This window comes from Cyanistes caeruleus, chromosome 17 (assembly GCF_971803275.1).
Source record: "Cyanistes caeruleus chromosome 17, bCyaCae1.hap1.1, whole genome shotgun sequence".
Lineage (NCBI taxonomy): Eukaryota > Metazoa > Chordata > Aves > Passeriformes > Paridae > Cyanistes > Cyanistes caeruleus.
In genome coordinates this window covers 2401528-2420751 of record NC_141717.1, presented here as the reverse complement: position 1 = coordinate 2420751, position 19224 = coordinate 2401528, and the positions used below count along the sequence as shown (strand labels likewise).

General features: G+C 47.7%; 1 protein-coding gene across 3 annotated transcripts in view; it reads left to right on the top strand.

Annotated features, from left to right (window-relative positions):
- Nucleotides 1–19224, top strand: part of XPO6 (exportin 6) — a 54984-nt gene that overhangs the window by 13707 nt on the left and 22053 nt on the right. For 2 of the 3 annotated variants that reach the window (XM_023936472.2, XM_023936473.2), the window contains exons 2-7: nt 1742–1832; nt 3507–3619; nt 6463–6660; nt 9069–9228; nt 9549–9626; nt 15585–16038. In XM_023936472.2, the coding sequence (XP_023792240.1) occupies nt 1742–1832; nt 3507–3619; nt 6463–6660; nt 9069–9228; nt 9549–9626; nt 15585–16038 (1094 nt within the window). Of the gene's footprint in view, nt 1–1741; nt 1833–3506; nt 3620–6462; nt 6661–9068; nt 9229–9548; nt 9627–15584; nt 16039–16142; nt 16173–19224 lie in introns of all 3 variants that reach the window. The other variant, XM_086853757.1, reaches the window with a different exon arrangement.

Genomic DNA, 19224 nt, shown 5'->3' with positions numbered 1-19224 from the left:
TCAGAAAATGCTGGTGAGACTCACTGTGAGCAGCAGAGAAGGAAAGTGCAGGGATTTAGGAAAATACTGGATTTGTAAGTGTGGATCTGCTCGGGAGGAGCTTAGGACAGCTTAGCTCCCACAAATGACAGTGTGGCCATATCCTAAGTAATTAAGAACTCCACTTAGATATTTTTTTTTATTAAAGTGAGGCTCTTATCCACAGAGGTGCAGTTATCTGGGAATTGTGACTGGCAGGAGGCTGATCCATGGCTGAAGGGAAGTTTGCAGCCCAAGCATAAATGGATTAAAGCTGCAAACATTGCTCTGCTTGGACTGTTGGTTGTTTTAAACCAATTTCCCAATATCTCTTGCTAAAATAGTTCTTGATTTCTAGAGCAGGGCTTTAAAAAGCAAGAATAAAAAAGGAAAAAGCAGGGCAGGAAGAGGAAAGGTAGGATGGAATTCAGTGTTCTTTTGTAAATGGAAATGTTTGGTGTCCTGCAGAGCATCCACTTCCAGCTGCTGAAGAGCTCTGGAGTTGCTGGTGTTCCCCTGAGTTAATCCAGTGAGGAGGGGCTCCTGCTGCTTGGCTCTTGGGAAAACTGCTGTGCATGGAAATGGGAATTAGCAGAAGCCTGGAGTGTTTCTGCAGGATGTCTCACATGCTCTTCTCTGCAGGAGACTGCCAGGCACGGCTTTTGTTTCTGGTTTAGGGCTTTTTTTAAGGCCAAATTTTCATTTTTCTTAAATGTTTACTTTGTTCCTGTACTTGAAGGTCTGGGCTTGAATCTTGGTGCATTTATTATTGATAGCATGGGTTGAAAACATTTGAGACAAAGCTATGGCATGATCTGTGCTGTAGCAGGATTGTTTCTAAGGCTGTTACCTTGCCAGAATAAAATCATCCCAACTCCAGAGCACTCCAAAACTACAGCTGGATGCTAATCTTGGGAATTTCTTTAGGACTTAAAACTGTAACTAATGATTTCCAAGAATAAAAGCTAAATGGGGGGAGGAAGGGGTGTGCTGTTTTTCTTGAATCAGCTTGCTGAATACTGGTGTATTGCCTTTTAGAGTGCTGGAAATTCCTTAATTTTTCAGGCTTCCTGAGCAGCAGGATGGCACCAAGGGAAAGGCAGGAAGAGGTGTCAGGGGTCACAGGATCATGGAATGATTGAGGTTGGAAAAGACTTCCAGGATCATCGAGTCCAACCTGTGACCCATCCCTAGCTTGTCACCAGCCCAGAGCACCGAGTGCCACTTCCAGCCCTTCCTTGGGCACCTCCAGGGATGGGGACTCTACCACCCACCCAGGCAGCCCATTCCAGTATCTGAACACCCTTTCTGGGAAAAAATTCCTCCTGGTGTCCCAAGAGAATTCCTCTCAAAGTTTCTGCTTCCCATGATAGGATATTGATGATTTCTGGACATCTGAAAACATCTTTGGTTGAACTTGCTGTCTTTGTGAGAATTATTTATTGCCTTAAAATTCCTGAATGCCACCAAAAGAAAGGAATTTTGTTGTGTTCTTGTCCTTATCAATGGAAGTGAGCAAATGGTCCTTCATGTCCAAAGCTTTCTCTTGCAGTGGATAAATCTTGCTGCTCCTTGACACCAGGGAGCAATTTGAGTTCCCAGCTGCTTGCCCTGTTCTGATCCTGCTGGTGTTGGATTTTGGTGCACCTGAGATGTTCTAATGCCACCCTCCTGTGTCAGAGTGGGAATGAATTTTATCTCTTTCCTCCAATGTCATCCCCAGGCATCAGAAGAGGCCTCGCTGCGGGCTCTGGAGAGTTTAATGACGGAGTTTTTCCATAATTGCACAACAAATGAGCGGAAACGTGAGATAGGTGAGTTCCTGCCCCTTCCAAGAGCTTCTCCCGGTGCTGGTCCTGCCTGCAGCCCCCAGCAGGGGGGTCTGGTTGTGTTCAACACAGCCTGCACTGAACTGGCATCTTCCCCTCTCCTGCTTAGCTGGGAACTGGAAGGAAAGGTTTCCATAGCTGGGGTTTCTGTGGCAGCTCCCATGGGTGATAAGTCAGTGATGTTTCCTCTGTGCATTGTTAGATTGTGTGTCCTGGGCAACCTCTGCCTGGACATGGAGCAGGGAATTCAGCATTAGGAATGTAAAGCAAGGGTGTCCCAGTTCTTGTGGAATGACAAGCAGGAATAACAGCAATTCCCTTTGGGTGGGGTTATTAAATATGGGTGGGGTTATTAAATATGTCCTGAAAGGCAACAGAGATTCTGCGAGGTGCTCTGGGGGAGCTGCTTGTGCTGGTGGTGATTGGAAAGAGGCAGATTCCTTTTATTCCCAAACAGCCACAGGGGTGCTCTGGGGGCTGGAACCTCTCTGGAGCCAGGCTGGGAGAGCTGGGGGTGCTCACCTGGAGAGGAGAAGGCTCCAGGGACACCTCAGAGCCCTTCCAGAGCCTAAAGGGGCTCCAGGAGAGCTGCAGAGGGACTTGGGACAAGGGATGGAGGGACAGGACACAGGGAATGGCTTCCCACTGCCAGAGGGCAGGGATGGATGGGATATTGGGAAGGAATTGTTCCCTGGGAGGGTGGGCAGGCCCTGGCACAGGGTGCCCAGAGCAGCTGTGGCTGCCCCTGGATCCCTGGAAGTGTCCAAGGCCAGGCTGGATGGGGCTTGGAGCAGCCTGGGACAGTGGAAGTGTCTCTGCCCATGGCAGGGATGGGATTGGATAAACTTCAGGGTCCCTCCCAACCCAAACCATTCTGGGATTGTTCTGTTTCTACCATCTCATGCCAAAAGTGTGACAAGCATTAAAGACTTGTCCCAGAAATCCTATATCCTATGTATGTGATGATCTCCTGCTGTGGAAAAGGTATCCCTCATTGTCCTGCTTAAATTGCAGGAGAGAAAAAGGAAAAAAAAAATAAATTAAAGCCATAAATTTGCTTATCCTGTAAAGCAGCCCTTGTAGCTTTTCTCTTGGTCACATTGTCACCTCATGAGAGATGACCAAAGCCTTCCCTGAGTGTTCAGGGAGGTTTCTGACACCCTGAGCTGCCAGCAAGTCAGCAGCTCTTGGAGTTGCAGTGGAGGAAGGTGGGTTTAGAACACTGTGATCTGAAGTGCTCCTACTCTCTCACAATGACCTGAAATGCCAGCATTTGGCTTTTACAGATAAAATAACAATGCTCATAATACAATTGCTGTGTGATTTGTTTTAATATTCACCTCTTATCTGCTGCAGTATTTATGTCAAAACTGATTCTGAAATGCCACATCTGTTTTGTTTTCATTAAAGCCTGTTGTTACATTGCTTTAAATGCTGTAGAATGTGTTTTTATTCTATTTTTTGCCCTCCTTCAGGTTGAGTCATTCCCTGAACACAGGGTCTCTTCCCTGCTCAGTTGCTGTGTGATCACTATACATTGTTATAGCTTTGTTTACAGCTAAAGAATTTTAATGGGATATTTTACATCAAAGTCAAATTAAAACTGAAGAACATTTTAAAGTAATATTTTACTTTTATGTGTTTTTTTTTTTTTTGCAGAGGAGCTTTTAAATAACTTTGCCCAGCAGATAGGAGCCTGGAGATTCTGCCTGTACTTCCTGTCCAGTACAAGGAATGATTATGTGATGATGTACAGCCTGACAGTGTTTGAGGTGAGGGCTGAGCTCCTGCCTGCTCAGTGCAATCTCTGCCTGGTGCAGTTTTATCTGGCAATCGATTTTTTTGGGGGGAAATGTTTGTCTGAAATGGCATCCCTGGTAAGTACAGTGATAAAAGATGCTTTTATTGCTCTCTGCCAGAGAGGTTGCTTAATGGCAGGCCCAGAGTGGGAGAATATGAATCTTTGTACACAAATTGAAGAATTCATTTCCTGGCATCTCTAAGCACAAATTACCTCCAGTTTCAGAGGCTGCTTGAGTTTCTGCACGATGCTTTTAAGGGTGTTATTGCTTTTATGCTGTTTTTATGATCAGAAATATGGGGGTGATTACCTGCTCCTGGCTCCTGCAGGCTTTGAGTGCTGAGAGGGAAGGCAAACTTGCTTTTATTTTTCTGACATTTTGCAGTTGTGGTTGGTGCTCTTCAACTACATCCTGCAAACTTGTGCTGGTTGGAAAGGTGAGGTCTCTTAGACAGCCACATCCCACTCTTCACCTGCTTATAAAAGAACAAAATTTGGGTTAAAAGCCTTGATATTGATCTCTGTGTCTACTGGAATAAGCAGAAGTATTCTGTGGGCAGCTCTGTTGTGTTTCATTTCTGAGTGACCAGTGCAGTGTCTGTCCCTGAGGGTGTCCTGGTGTCACACCTCAGTCTGGGCCATCTGTGACCTCTGTGCTGTGCTCTTGGCTGGGTGGGCACTCTGAGCTGTGCCCCTAAATCAGAGGGGTTTGTAGCCTTTGCATTGGGCTGCTTTTCAGATGAAATACATGTTCAGATAAAAACTGCTCTTAAAGTTGTGCTGTTTTTACAGATTATCTGCATCATTGTTGATTTCTTCTCTTAAATATTCATGTTACTTATTAGGGATTGCAGAGGGAGTCTGGACCCCATCTGCAAATTGAATCTGATTTACCTTCCTCTAAAAAAGGGGTGATCATGGCAATGACATGGGGATTATTCCTGCTCAGGGAATGGTGTCCCACTGATTTTCCTGATGAGCAAAACAAGTGCAGGGCCAGGAGATGGATTCAATGATCCTTGGGATCATCCTGTGTGGATCTTACCAGCTCAGGATATTTTATGGAGTTTGGTTACTAAGCCTCTGCTTCCCTGGAGGGGGAAAAAATAGCACTGAAAAACCTAATTGTGCCAAGAATAAAGAAATCACTCTGCAAGTGCAGGGGGAGGGACAGCTGGAAGATGAGGATTCTCCATGGAGGAGCTTGAATTCCCAAATTGGTGCTGGACATGAACTGGTCCTCAGAGCCAAGGTCTGTCCCAGTCTGCAGCTTCCCCAACTGTTCAGTCAAAGGGGTGTGAACACAAGGATCATTCCCAAAACTGCCCAAGGACATGGATTTCCCAAACTGCTTAAGAAGTTAGCAATGGATTTGGAATAAAACTCCTCCTGACCCCCTTCCAGATGAATTGTTTTCACCTCCTGCTTTTTGGAAATGAAAACATCTTCCCAAAAGCATTTACAGGGAGAAAGCTGCTGCTGGCAGGTGGGAGGAGTAGGACTGAACATGGTGGGTATGAGAGGATGGATGTTAAAGCTAAAACATCCTGCAGCTTTATTGGAATCTGGACTTGCATCAAGGAGCCCTCAGCTGGTTGGGCCATTGTTTTCAAACAGTACTTGTGGATTTTCTCTGCTAGAAAACACCAAAACCAACTTCTTTGAGGGATTTCAGTATAAATATCCCTGTGTAGCTCTCCACTGGGAACTGGTGGTGTCTCTGTGCAGTACATCCTGCTGGGGATTGCATCTCCTTTGACCATACATCATCTTCCAGTTTTGGATATTTGAGGTTACTTCCAACCCAACCCAGGCTATGGTTGTGATCTCCAACATTCTCCTTCTCCAGGCTGAATCTTGCAGATGGGCACAGACATTGCCTCAGCCTCCTCTCTGGGTTATCCCAAGAGATTCATTCAGCTCTTGAAGCTTCAGAGCCCTAAATGTCATCAGGGCAGGGAAGCAATTTGCAACTCTGCTTTCCTTTGGATTTTGTCTGTCTTTAAGTGGACTAAAAGCTTTCTGTGGGAGTGGTGCCTTGTCACTGCCAGGCAGTGCCTGCTCCAGTGACCTTCCAGCTCAGCTTCAGGAGACCTGGGTGGCATCAGAGGCGTGGAAAACCAAACCTCCTTCCCTGTTTTCCTTTTCCTGCTTCATCCAAGGCTGTCCCATTTAGATGGGAAACCCTCGGTGCTCAGGGTTAAAAGGGAGAGGAAATGGTTCTGTGCCTGCCACTCGAGTTCTTCCTAACCAAAAACCAGTTAAACCAGTAACTTCAGCTCCATGGTGGCACTGCCAGTCCTGAGCCATGAGATGCAGCAGCTCTGCCAGATGCTCTGTCCCTGCTTTATGTTGTTTAGCCCAGAGAAGAGAAAGCTCTGAGATCTCCTCAGAGGCACTTCCAGGGCCTAAAGGGGCTCCAGGAGAGCTGTACAAGGACTTGGGACAAGGGATGGAGGGACAGGACACAGGGAATGGCTTCCCAGTGCCAGAGGGCAGGGATGGGTGGGATATTGGGAAGGAATTGTTCCCTGGCAGGGTGGGCAGGCCCTGGCACAGGGTGCCCAGAGAAGCTGTGGCTGCCCCTGGATCCCTGGAAGCATCCAAGGCCGGGCTGGATGGGGCTTGGAGTAGCCTGGGACAGTGGAAGGTGTCCCTGACCATGGCAGGGGGGTTGGAATAGGATGATTTTTAAGGTTCCTTCCAACCCAAACCAGTCTGAGATTCCCAATTCTGTGTCAGATTCTCTCAGTGTTTCACCTCAGCCAAGCATATCCAAGATGAGCTCATTTGGGATGTCCATTGCTTTTCCAGAACCTGATCAATAAGATGTGGCTGGGGGTCCCATCCCAGGACAAGATGGAGATCAGGAGCTGCCTGCCCAAGCTGCTGCTGGCTCACCACAAAACTCTGCCTTACTTCATCAGGAACAAGCTCTGCAAAGTCATCGTGGACATCGGCCGCCAAGACTGGCCCATGTTCTACCACGACTTCTTCACCAACATCCTGCAGGTAGGAAGTCTGTGCATGAATGAAGCCAGGTTTTCCCTTAGAAACATCATTTTGTTTCTTTGAGTAGGGATTTCTTTTGATGAAGAATAAATAGTAAGTGTGGCTTTGTAAATTCCTTTTTAGTTTTGTTGTAATCCTCAGCTTTTTCCACATTACATTTCTCTCCAGTGTTAAAAGTGTTTTGAGGCAAAGTGCCACAAGTATTCACTTTAAATTTTAAATATTATGGACTCGTTCTGGAAAATACAAGGAGTATTGGTTGTTCTTTAAACAAAACAAAAGTCAATAAAATTATAGATGTTTCACCAATTCTCCAAAGGGCAGTTCCTCAACAGAGCTGTTGGAGATTTTTCACTCAACAGCCAAAGACACCCCAAAAATCTCTGGTACCTCCTCAGTAAGGTCACTAATGGGATGTTATTGGGGTGTTCAGGAGGGCTCCTGCTGTGAGTCAAGGATCCTGACTGAATCCATGCTGGAATGTTGGTTGCAACTCAGCATCTTTACAGGGAATCCTGAGCCAGGATTGGTAGATCCTGCTAGAGCATCACCAGGCTGGTGCAAACCTCTTTTTGTTGGAGTATTTTGTCTCCAGTTCCCTTAAAATTGTTCCTAATTGGCTTAAAGAGGCTGAGTGTAAACTGAAGTGCTGCACAGGCTTTTTCTGCTGGCATAATTACATGATTTGAATGCAGCAAAGCCCACGGCCAAGCCACAAGGCAGTTATTTAAATCCAAGTCCTTGAGTGGCAGGAGTTTGTTTGTTAAGGCAAATGGATCTAGTATTAATTCAAAATTTAAAAAAAAAATCCTATCTTGGCTGCAGAGTTTATCAGTGGCTGGTGTAATCACTTTTCTGACTGTTCTGGAGTGGGGCATGCTGCTGGTTTTGCCTCAGTTGTCAATTTGACAAGAAATGCTTGGAGATAGCTGTCTCCATGTGGAGTTTTGCCTCTCATTTCACCTGGATCTGAACTGAAAGGCAGCCTGAGCTCCCCTGGCCTTACTAGAACTCTGAGGTTATCTTAAGGGATTGCAGAGCTTGCTTGAGGAATCTATTTTCCCTTCAGCCTCTGCTTGTGAGATCAGCAGTGGAGGGAAATGTTTCCATAAATTAATTTATGTGGCAGACACATTCCTAAAATGTTCAGAGAAAGTGGAAGTAAAACAGTAATGCTGAATTCCAGGGCCTCAACAGAAGGAAGAATAGCACAGGAGCAGAATGATCTGCTGTTAGAATTGCAGATGAGCTCTGGCTCAGGACTTTTTTCTGAGATCATTTGCAGCATGTTCTTTGTTCTTCAGTGTTAAATTGTATCCCAGTACTCTGAGTGGTCTCTAAACCTTTTACTGAAGCACTGGAGGGGTGGAGAAGAAAGGTAAATTGGGATATTGTATTGTCATTATGCAAAACCAGTAATTCTACATAAAGTACTGCTTCCTTAGAGGTTGAGAATTTGTTTAGCCTGACTGAGTACCAGTGTGGGGTATTGCTGGAACTCCCTGGGTTTGTCAGAAAATATCCTGAGAGCTGATCTCGGTCCCTTCACAATTTACTGACAAGTTGGCTGTTTCACTGAGTTCTTTGCCATCTGCTCCTGTGTCTGGGACTTCCTTTTCAAAAGCCAAGATGATGGGCTATTTTCTCCCCAAATACTTCACCAAACTCTGTGTTTTTAGCAGTGTTAACTCAGCCTGGCTCTCATTTGGAGGGTCAGGGGATGAGGAGCAAAGCCTGTATTACAGAATTATGGCTTCAAGGATTACTTGTAGCAACTGGAATTGGCTTTAGACTTTTTTCTCCCAGAGGGAGCAGTCCATGAATCATTTTGGATGTGTCTGGGCAGCAGTGAAGAGCAGTGCTGTCCTTCAGCTGGAAACAAAACTTTGTCCCACTTGAAGTCCTTAATTTCCCAGTGCTGATGAAGGCACAAGTCATTTTTGTGTCCAGTCCTGTTCCAGCATGGGGCAGAATACTCTTTTTTGGGGAAATGCAATGTCCAGTTTGAGATCTGGTACAGGTACAAGGGGAGGTCAGATCCCCCAGCTGTGGCCTGGTGGCATCAGCTCCTGGGCTGTGTGGGAAGGGTGGGATTTCTGGGGAAGCTGCTGGGCTGTGAGGTGTGAGCTGCTGGTGCTGAGGTGGTCCCAGGCAGGGCTGAGGGCAGAGCATGCAGCAGACAGAAGGGACAGGCTGTTCCTGTGACTGTGCTGGGACACAGAATGCGTGCAGTGACATTACGAAAGCTCTCCTGAAACCCCAGGGATTCCCATGGGGCTCGAGCTGTTGCAACATCAGAGATTGGTGTCTGGGGAAATCAAACGTTTCTGTTGTAAACTGTGAGTAGTGTTGCTAATCCCTGTCTGTCAGTGAATGTTGTCATCACACTGCTCTCCTGTCCTCCTCAGCTGATCCAGTCTCCTGTGACCACTCCCCTGGGGCTGATCATGCTGAAAACCACGTCGGAGGAGCTGGCGTGTCCCCGCGAGGACCTGAGCGTGGCGCGCAAGGAGGAGCTGCGCAAGCTGCTCCTGGACCAGGTGCAGACAGTGCTGGGGCTCCTCACAGGTACGAGTCACTGGCAGCACTGTGTCCCCTCAGCTGGCTGGGCTGGGGCTCAGTCAGCCAAAGTGGGGGTGATGCCACGCTTGGAGCACCCAGCTGTGCCCCTGCAGCGTTTGGGTCAACTTAGTATGAACCTGAGCTCCCTGCATGAAGAGGGATGGAGATTGTCTTCCCTTAGTGAGCCCAAAGTCCTTATGGAGTGTTTCTGTCCCTCTCAAAGCACTGGAGGTGTGTTCTGCCCCAGTTGTCCTGCAGTCTGTGCTGTGTTTGTTGGATCAGTGTGTCTTTGAGAAGGCACTTCTGAAAGGTCTCTCTTTGGCCAGGTATTTTGGAGAGCATCTGGGATAAGCACAGTGCTACTGCTGCCACTCCGCCACCATCCCCGACCTCAGGAGAAAGTGGTAAGGAAAAGCTGCAAGATGGGATTTCCATGTGCTTAAACCTGCAGTATCAGGCATAGATTCCTTCCTTTACTGCCTAACCTCTCCTAATAACCCTTTCCCAGAGCTTTTCACAGGCCAGCAAAATCCTGATGGGAAAAGAAACAAATTCCACTGTTGGGACACCCCATTGCAAATGTCATTAAAATGTGCCCACAGAGCTACTTGTTGTCCTCAGGTGGCAGAAACCTCCCTGGAGTTTCAGTGCAAAAGGCTCTAATTACAGTGAGTTAAAATCATGGAATTGTTAAGGTTAGAAAAGCCCTCTAAAGTTATCAAGTCCAGCTGTTATTCCACACTGCCAAGGCCACCTCTAACCCATGTCCCCAGCAAGGCTTTTAAATCCCTCCAGGGATGGGGACCCCACCACTGCCCCAGGCAGCTGTGCCAGTGCCTGACCACCCTTCTATGAAAATTTTTTTCCCATTATCCAACCTAAACCTCCCCTGGCCCAGCCTGAGGCTGTTCCCTCTCCTCCTGTCCCTGTTCCCTGGCAGCAGAGCCCAACTCCCCCCGGCTGTCCCCTCCTGTCAGGGAGTTGTGCAGAGCCAGAAGGGCCCCCTGAGCCTCCTTTTCTCCAGGCTGAGCCCCTTTCCCAGCTCCCTCAGCTGCTCCTGCTGCTCCAGCCCCTTCCCAGCTCTGTTCCCTTCCCTGGACACACACCAGCCCCTCGGTGTTGTGAGTAGCCCAGAACTGGACACAGGACTGGTGGTGCCTCAGCAGTGACAGCACAAGGGACAGTCCCTGCCCTGCTCCACCCCAGTGCTGGTCCAGGCCAGGTACTGTTGCCCTCTGGCCCACCTGGGCACTTTTCCACTGAGCAGCCTTCCAGCCCCTCTTCTCTAAGCCTGTGGCTGTGCATGGGGTTGTCAGCATCCCCTGAATCCCAGCTGTTGGCACATCAGAGCCAGTGGGGCAGAACTGAATCCTACTTGGGAAAAGAAAATAAAGGCAGCCAAGTCACTGTGAAATGGAACAGGGTGCCCAGAGAAGCTGTGGCTGCCCCTGGATCCCTGGAAGTGTCCAAGGCCAGGCTGGATGGGGTTGGAGCAGCCTGGGATAGTGGAAGGTGTCCCTGCTCATGGCAGGGAGTGGCACTGGATGGGCTTTAAGGTCCTTTCCCACCCAAACTGTTCTGTGATTGTGAAAGTTCATTTCTACCTATTCCTGTTAGATTTTTGTGTGAGTACTTGTCTGATGTTAACCCATTTCCATCTCTATTTCTTAGTTGTCTCTGAAATGGAGAAGACATTTTTGTGTCCTTGTCCTTGGCACACATTTCCTTGTCCCTGGGACCTTGAACAGTTCCTTGGGAGCTGCAGATCACTTCCTTGTGGCCAGATTGCACCAGGCAGCTCCAGACTGCTGTCTCTGATAAGCTGTTGGCAGTGTTTTGCTTAGTGCTAAACCTTTCACATTGAAGTTAGAGCAGCATTTCAAGTGCTCCTTTCCTGTAGAAGAGCTTAAGATACTTCTATATTTATATACAAACCACAGACTTTAATGGGAAGAAATATTCCTTTGGATTGGCAGGGGTAAAGTGGATTTTGCTGTAGGTGGGAAGAGTTTGGACAGGAAATATTTACAGAAAAGATCAAAGCTTCTGGTGTCAATTGTCAAGAATGGTGCTGGGGGAGGGCACTGGTGGAACAAACTCTGGTCTGGCTGTTGTGAAAGCCTGTTGGAGATGTTCCTCAGTCCCCTGGGGCTTGTGCTGAGGCAGCTTTCATCCACCTGTGTGCTCACCTCGTGACTTGGGATCACATTTCCCAAACTGGAAGTCAGCTGCACTTCTGTGCCGGGCTTTTCCTTTCTCCCCTCTCAGGGAAAACAAACAAACTTTTCACACTGTGTTTTTTCAAGATAAGTGCTAAGAACCAGGACCACACCAGCAGTGCCTTTAGAGGTTTCATTTTGCCTGTGCAAACTTGTTTGTGTGAAACCCTCTGAGTTTTATTTTTCTGTCTTGTGTTTTTGCTGTCTCCATGTTAAAAGTGGTTGTGCTTCCACTTTTTGAAGTCACAGAATCACTAAAGTTGGAAAAGACTCTAAGATTGAGTCCAGCCATTAACCAGCATTGCCAGAGCCACCACTGAATGTCCTCAAGTGCCACATCCACGTGGCATCTGGACACTTCCAGAGATGATGATTCCACCACTTCCAAAAGGAGCAGCAGATGCTTCCCTCTGATCCGCTGCTTGCTCATTCTGTGTTCCTTGAGACTCAATTCATTCATGCAGGACTCAATTCCTGTGTACTGGCAACCCTTGAATATTTTCATTGCTTAAATGATGCCTTTCCAATCAGGTGATATTAAATGTGCCCCAAGAGGCAAAACAAGCTCCTGAGCCCCTATAAATGTTAATATCTTCCATCAGAGCCCAAGTCACTTTAGGAACCTGGAAAACCTCTGCTTCCTATTTTTCATTTGCACAGTGGAGTGAAATGGTTACTTGCAAGTCTTGCATAGATTTTAAATAGCACTTGAAGACAACATTAAACTCATTTCTCATATCATTTAAGCAAAGGAACTCAGATAATGTCCTGAGCTGGACAACATTTTGAGTTATTGCCATGGTGTAGGATTTACTCAGCAACAGTCTCAGCCTCCAAATGTTGTCTTTGCATGATTTATAGCACATTTCCTGATGAATCCCTTCCTCAGGAATATTCACTCATCTATGGCAAACAAATGAGTAGCAGAAGTATTTGTGGCTGCTCTCCTGCTGCAGAGCCAGTTGCTGGGAGTTTTCTCCTTTGGCATGAATGCAGCTGATGCTGTGAATTTGTCACTTGTTTACAGAGACACTGAAAACCCCTGAACCTCAGAGCTTCAGTGATTTAACTGTGTGCAAAGCACTTGAACCAACTGCTGTGAGATACAGGAACATAAGTGAGAGTTTTCTGGTGTGGATGGATTAAAAGATGAGAATCTTGAATTCTCACTGATTTTTGTGGAGTTGGCTGAACTGAATGTTTAAAAGAATAATGATAGCTGGGGTTGGAAGGAACCTTAAAGCCCATCCCAATCTACCCCCTGCCATGGCAGGGACACCTTCCACCATCCCAGGCTGCTCCAAGCCCCATCCAGCCTGGCCTTGGACACTGCCAGGGATCCAGGGGCAGCCACAGCTGCTCTGGGCACCCTGTGCCAGGGCCTGCCCACCCTCCCAGGGAACAATTCCTTCCCAATATCCCATCCATCCCTGCCCTCTGGCAGTGGGAGCCATTCCCTGTGTCCTGTCCCTCCATTCCTTGTCCCAAGTCCCTCTGCAGCTCTCCTGGAGCCCCTTTAGGCTCTGGAAGGGGCTCTGAGGTGTCCCTGGAGCCTTCTCCTCTCCAGGTGAGCACCCCCAGCTCTCCCAGCCTGGCTCCAGAGGGGCTCCAGCCCTCGGGGAATCTCCATGGGCTCCTCTGGACTCTCTCCAGCAGCTCCAGTCCTGCTGCTGCTGGCCCCAGGGCTGGAGGCAGCTCTGCAGGTGGGGTCTCACCTGAGAGGGGCAGAATCCCCCCCTCCTGCTGCCCACACTGGGGCTCAGCCCAGCCCTGGGGGGTTCTGGGTGCTCATATAGGGCATGGCCAGCTCTCATCTCCAACACCCCAAATCCTTCCCCCAGAGCTGCTCTCAGTCTGTTCCCTGCCCAGCCTGGATTGGTGCTTGGGATTGCCCCAGCCCTGCTGCACTTGGCCTTGTTGAGCTCCAGGGGCTCTGTAAAAGCCCAGTTTGAGCTGTCCAGGTGTGTCCAGGTGTGAATGTCCCCACAGGGAGTTCACTGCTAACACTGAAGGGCAGGGCTGTCCTGCTCAGCCATAGCCACATGATGCCTTCTTTTTCTGGAGTGCAGGAGAAAGAAGCAGTGATAAGGCTTGGCAGGGAATTATGAATTTAGTGATGTAAGACATCAATCTTGGTGAAAAATGAAGACTTAGGAGGGATGTGTTCATCACTCAGGCTCTTGTGTATGTTGGAAGTAGCTCAGTAAATCATAGCTGTTATTTTGGCACTGCTGGTGTGTCAGGATGTTTCACTTCCATAAAAAAATCACTCAGATTCTCTAAGAACTTCAGGTTCTGTAGCACAGCAAGTGCCAGATTTTTAAAGATGGGGAGGTTATTAAAGAGGAAGAAGTACTCAAGGAAGAGAAATGTCTTGAAAATCTGGGGAGGGTGGATAGTTTTGCAGCAGGTGGAAGCCTGGAGATTGTGGGGAAGGCAGCCTGGCTGGGACTGGCCCTTGGATTCCTTGGATTTTGAGGAAGCAAAGGCCACCTGGGATAAGGGAATCTGGGTTGTTGATGGTTTGGTTAGAGGTGGGAGATGAAAGGTCCCATCTTGCTGTGAGGGGGGAGTTCACCCTGGACTAGGCAGGATTAACTTCAGAGCTTCTCCACGTCATTCTACAGAGAATTCACATTCAGGAATAAAATTGACAGTCAGGAATAATTCCCTGCTGTGCTCTCTGTGGAGCTGAGGCTCATCTGCACCTTGAGTGGTGGCTGCAGCTCTGCTCCTTCAGTATCAGTAGGCGCAGAGGAGCAGTGAAAGCTTTGTAGAAGGGCACTAAAGGTGATGGAGAGTTCCCTGAGTGGCTTCCCTGTAAGTAACAACAGAAGTAAATCCTTCTTTCTGTCAGAGCAGAAGCTGCATTAGAAGCCTACTGACACAAAGAAAGTGAAAGCAAGGATTATTTCTGTTCCCTGTTTGGGTAGAAAGTGAAACTAGGAGCTGGCATACCCCAGACAAAGCAGCTTCACAGTGAAGCTGTGGAACTCTGTCACGGAATATTGCAAATATTAACTTTATACGTGTGAAAAACGAGGTTCACATAATTTTTATAGAATTTAAAAGTTTAATAAAAAAGATAATTAGGAGAAAAAAATGAAGTATACAGATACGGCCGGGTGTCTCTGCATTCACCTTACTAACAAAGGATTGTCCCTTAAAAACAGAACCCTACTGCATATCCAGAAATTCTCATACATATTCATACATTCTTCTTAGGATCTTTGGTGTTCTTCTGTTTAGTTTTCTCTTGCCCCCTTCCCAATAGATCAATCTTCTTGGCACCATCGAGATTTACGTTCCCTGATACCAGAAATGCAATAAATTCCTCCCCCAGAGTTCTGGTCATTGCTGTCTTCATCTGGATAAGAGAGTTTACAAATGCAGGAGTTCCCTATTTTTATTTTTTTTTCTCAGTTTTTGGGTTATACAAACAAAAGCAGTTTTTATTTTAATACTATGCTATAGCCTAACATATATGTATTATACTGCTATTTCTAAGTTTCATCAATAACAGAAATAAAGAAAACTATATTAATACCACAAAATTTCCCTTTCTTATACACATAACATTCATTTTAATATTTGTGAAAAGCCAACAATATAATATCTATAACAATATGGCTTTACTTGGAGGCTGGAGAAAGTTGTGGAAGGTACATCCTGAGGCTGTGTCAGATTGTTTAGACTCCACCTTTCATGGGAAGCCTTTGTCACGGTGTGGTTGGGAGCTGGGGGATGTGATCTGTGCCTGCCATGGCATTGGGTCCCTGGGTGAGCTTTCATCACCAGCAGAGGACTCTGCCACGTTCAGCATAACAGGGATATGTGCCAAGCTTATATCAAGGATGCTCAGCCTTGTGGGGGGATAGAATTTTATAATAAATTCCTAAAATCCATCCCATGGCATTTTATTTCCTGAAATACCTGGAGTGCCCTGCCTGGTAAGGCCAGAAGGGTTGTGTGAGGCTAATTCCTGAGTACAGAAATCACCAGTTCCTCTCAGACAAATAACCTGGTGAGTGACAGGATGTTGTGAGTTGGAAGGGATGCACAAGGACAATCAGAGTCCAGCTGCTGGCCCTGCACTGGGCAGCTGGGGGTTCGTGCCCTGCCTGACACCCCTCTCTCCCCCAGGTGACCTCTTGAGTAGCCTCTTGCAGAGCCCCAGCGCAGCCAAACTGCTGAACCAGCCCATCCCCATCCTGGACACAGACAGTGAATACATCTGCTCCCTGGCACTGGAGTGCCTGGCACACCTCTTCAGCTGGATCCCTTTATCCACCAGCATCACCCCGTCCCTGCTCACCACCATCTTCCACTTCGCGCGCTTCGGCTGCGACACCCGCGCCCGCAAAATGTGCTCGGTGAACGGCAGCAGCCACAACTCGCTGCTGGGGCAGGAGCGGGGCCGGCTGGGCGTGCTGGCCATGGCCTGCATCAACGAACTCATGTCCAAGAACTGTGTGCCTATGGAGTTTGAGGAGTACCTGCTCCGCATGTTCCAGCAGACTTTCTACCTCCTGCAGAAGATCACCCGGGAGAACAACGCGCACACGGTGAAGAGCCGGCTCGAGGAGCTGGATGAGAGGTAGGAGCAGCTTGGCTGCTGTGCAGGGGCCTTGGGCTTCCTCTGAAGGACTGTGGGGTTTGTTTTGGGGTCGTGCATGGTGTGTCTGATGGCCTGTTTTTCAGAGTACTGAGCCAGGGCAGCCGGGCAGAGAGGTAGGTGTGCCCAGGTGAGGGCTCAGTGCTGGGGGAGCTGCTGGCCCAGGGTTGTGTCCTTGCTGGCCCAGGGTTGTGTCCTTGCTGGCCCAGGGTTGTGTCCTTGCTGGCCCAGGTTTGTGTCCTTGCTGTCCCTGCTCGTTGCTGTTTGACTGCAGGTCTGAGGTGGCACCAGAGCTGGAGCTGTTGTCACAGAACACAGAAGAGGCTCAGTGAGGTAAAGGCACTGCAGTGTCCCCTCTGTCCCCTCTGGTCAGTATCTGCCACTCTGCCCAAACCACACAGAGTGGGGACACACTTGACCTGGGAGAAAACACCAGAAGCTTCCTACCCTTCATTGAGCCATGGCCATTTCTGATTCTTTTTTATTTTCTCTTTTTAAATTTATTTTTAAACAGCACCAGACACAGCTTGGGCAGCTCTGTGCAGTGGTGAATGGCTCCACTTCCAAGGCTCTCCACAAGCTTGGCTGGAGGCAGCAGGGAAGCAGCAGCACCTTGGGAAGCTGTGTATTCTCATTTTCCAGGGTGTTACTGCCACCTTTTGTTCCCTAGGACAGCTCCACTCTCTTATGTCATATATTCCTACTTGTAGGGGACAGAGTGAGACTCCCCTTGCTGTTGTGTTGAGTGGCTAAGGCTGGGTGTTGGCAGGTGGTGACTTGGTGCTGCCTCTTGTCACAGGGCTGCTGACAGTGGCAGAGAGCTTGTAACTGTGTCAAAGTGCTGAGGATCTTACTACGGCTACACAAGGGTGGAAATAAATTTCCACTCAGGAGGAGAAGACGTTTAGGAAAAAAACATTGGGTCCATTTGTTGAGAGGACTTGCACGTTTCTGCTGCAAAATTCTCCTTTTCCATATCCTTAGATAAAGATACAACTTTGGGGTGGTAAATCCAGACTCACAGGGAATTCTACTGCTCATTTTTTGCTAGCTCTGACTTGTGTCACTCTACCTAGAAATGAGACAAGTGGGAATGTGCCACCTTTACCTGCAAGGCACAGAGAGCCAGGAGTTCCTCTCTGCATTTCAGAAAAGCTCTCCTGGAAGCCCACAATCCCCTGTTTAACTGCTCTTTCTTTTATGGACAATTTCAATTTCAGTGGGGGCTGTGCTGCTGTGCTGCCATCCCATGACATTCCTCAGAGCTGTTATCCACAGGGATGTGTTGGTGTCTGGAGTTGGGAGAACCCATTTATTCATTGCTAAGGTCTAAAACAGGGATGGAACCAAGATGTTCTGGAGACTGGAAAAGTCCAGCTGGCTTCTGGGGGAGTGGAGCTTTCTTTACTCCTTGTCTTCTCTGTGGAAAAAGCCATGAGGGTTTTCCTTTTATCACTTGAGGGCACAGCTGTATTTTTGGTGTCTAAAACTAGAGGACTTAGTGCATGGAAGTGTCATCCTGGCTTGGACTGACAAAATCCTGAACAAAAGGGGCACTGAAGAAAGACTGCTCAGAACCTGCAGGCTCTGGACTCCTCCCTTGCCTTCCTCTTGTGCTGTTGGTTATTTTTGTTCTGTTAAAAATCAGTCTGAACACTTTGGAACTGCCAGACTAGCCCAGGAAAGAATAAGTTCAAATTGCTTTTTGCTTTATTTGTGTTTGGCTTTGAAGATCCCAAAATATGGGAAGTGGCTGGTAAGGATCCAGGCAATGGCTCAGTGGTTGGAGAAGGGGGCTGGGGGCCAAGGAAGAATTTCACTAGTCTCAGATCAGAGCCTGTTTTAGAAAATAAAAATTAAAAGGATGGAGATGTTTGGGTCTGGACTCTTTTTTTCTTCTTTTTTTTTTTAATTATTTTTTTCCCCTGGCTTTGATTTTGAAGTATTTGATCTGTGCTCAGGTGTGCTCAGTGATCTCCTGTCAAGTAGGCAGTGCCAAATAAAGAAGCAGCTTCACCTTTTTTGCATGTTCAAAGCAGTGTGTGGTTTTGAAGGCTCCCAACAGCCCCCAGCTCTGTCAGCTGGCAATGCTGCTGGTCATGAGGGAGTTCTTGTTAGAAAGAGTGGGGATTCCCAAAAAAAAAACCCAAATCCCCAGAGTTTGCAGCAGTGCAGAGCAGGCAGTAGAGTAAAACCAGGCTGCTCATGCCTGTCTGAAACTGTGCTGAGCTTAACTTTTTAATTTAAAATACAAATTTTCGGTAGTTTCATGCATTTCAGAGCTCTGGGCGTGAGGGAAGGCTGGAATTGCCTGTGTGTGATGTGTGTATGGTGCTGCCATCCCTCCTGTGCCTGATGGAGTGTTTAACTCTTGCTGCACAGATGGATCTGGGGATGATTTTTAGCCCTGCTGAAGCTCATGCTGTGCAGGGTGTGTTTGTGTTCCCCAAAAAAACCTCACCCCTCTGGAGGCTTTGCCATTTTCCCCTCAAGAACTCTCCAGGCTGCCCCAAGGTTGTGCTCTTGCTGCCATCCCTGAAGATTTGGTGGCAGAGTCCTTTTGGGAACTACACTTTGTACATTCTCTGAGGAGCCCCATGCTTTGGAGGAAGATTTCATTTCCCAGCTCAGCCCCAAGCCTGGGCTCAGCTCAGAAACTCTTGGATGGCTGATCTCCACTGCAGGAGGAATTTTCCTTTCCAGCTCTCAGCTCCCTGGCTCTCCCACCCCCTCCTGTAAATGTAACCCCTCTACTGCTGATTCCTGCATTAACTTCTTGCTTCCAGCTGAGTTCCTCAGGGGTGCAGTTCATTTCACTAATCCTGTCTCCATCAGTACAATGCCCTTTGCTATCAAATCCTTTCTCCAGGGTGGAGGGGGTTGTGTTCACATGCAGGCCTGGTTGAACTCAATATTTATCTGAATATTAAAGTTGCTTTTGATTAGATTGTCTTTTCTGCTGTTTCAGGTGTTAATGGAGTGGAGGGTTGCCCATCCTGTAGGTAATTGTTGCAGGGCTTTATATTTTAATTGTTCTACTGCTGGTTAATTGTAACTTTGCTTTGAATGAGATGATTTTGAGTGGCATTTATCACTATTTCAATGAAATTGCTTTCCCTTGGGGCACCTTTCCTGTTTTTTCTCAGAGCTTTCTCCTTTCCCTTGTAG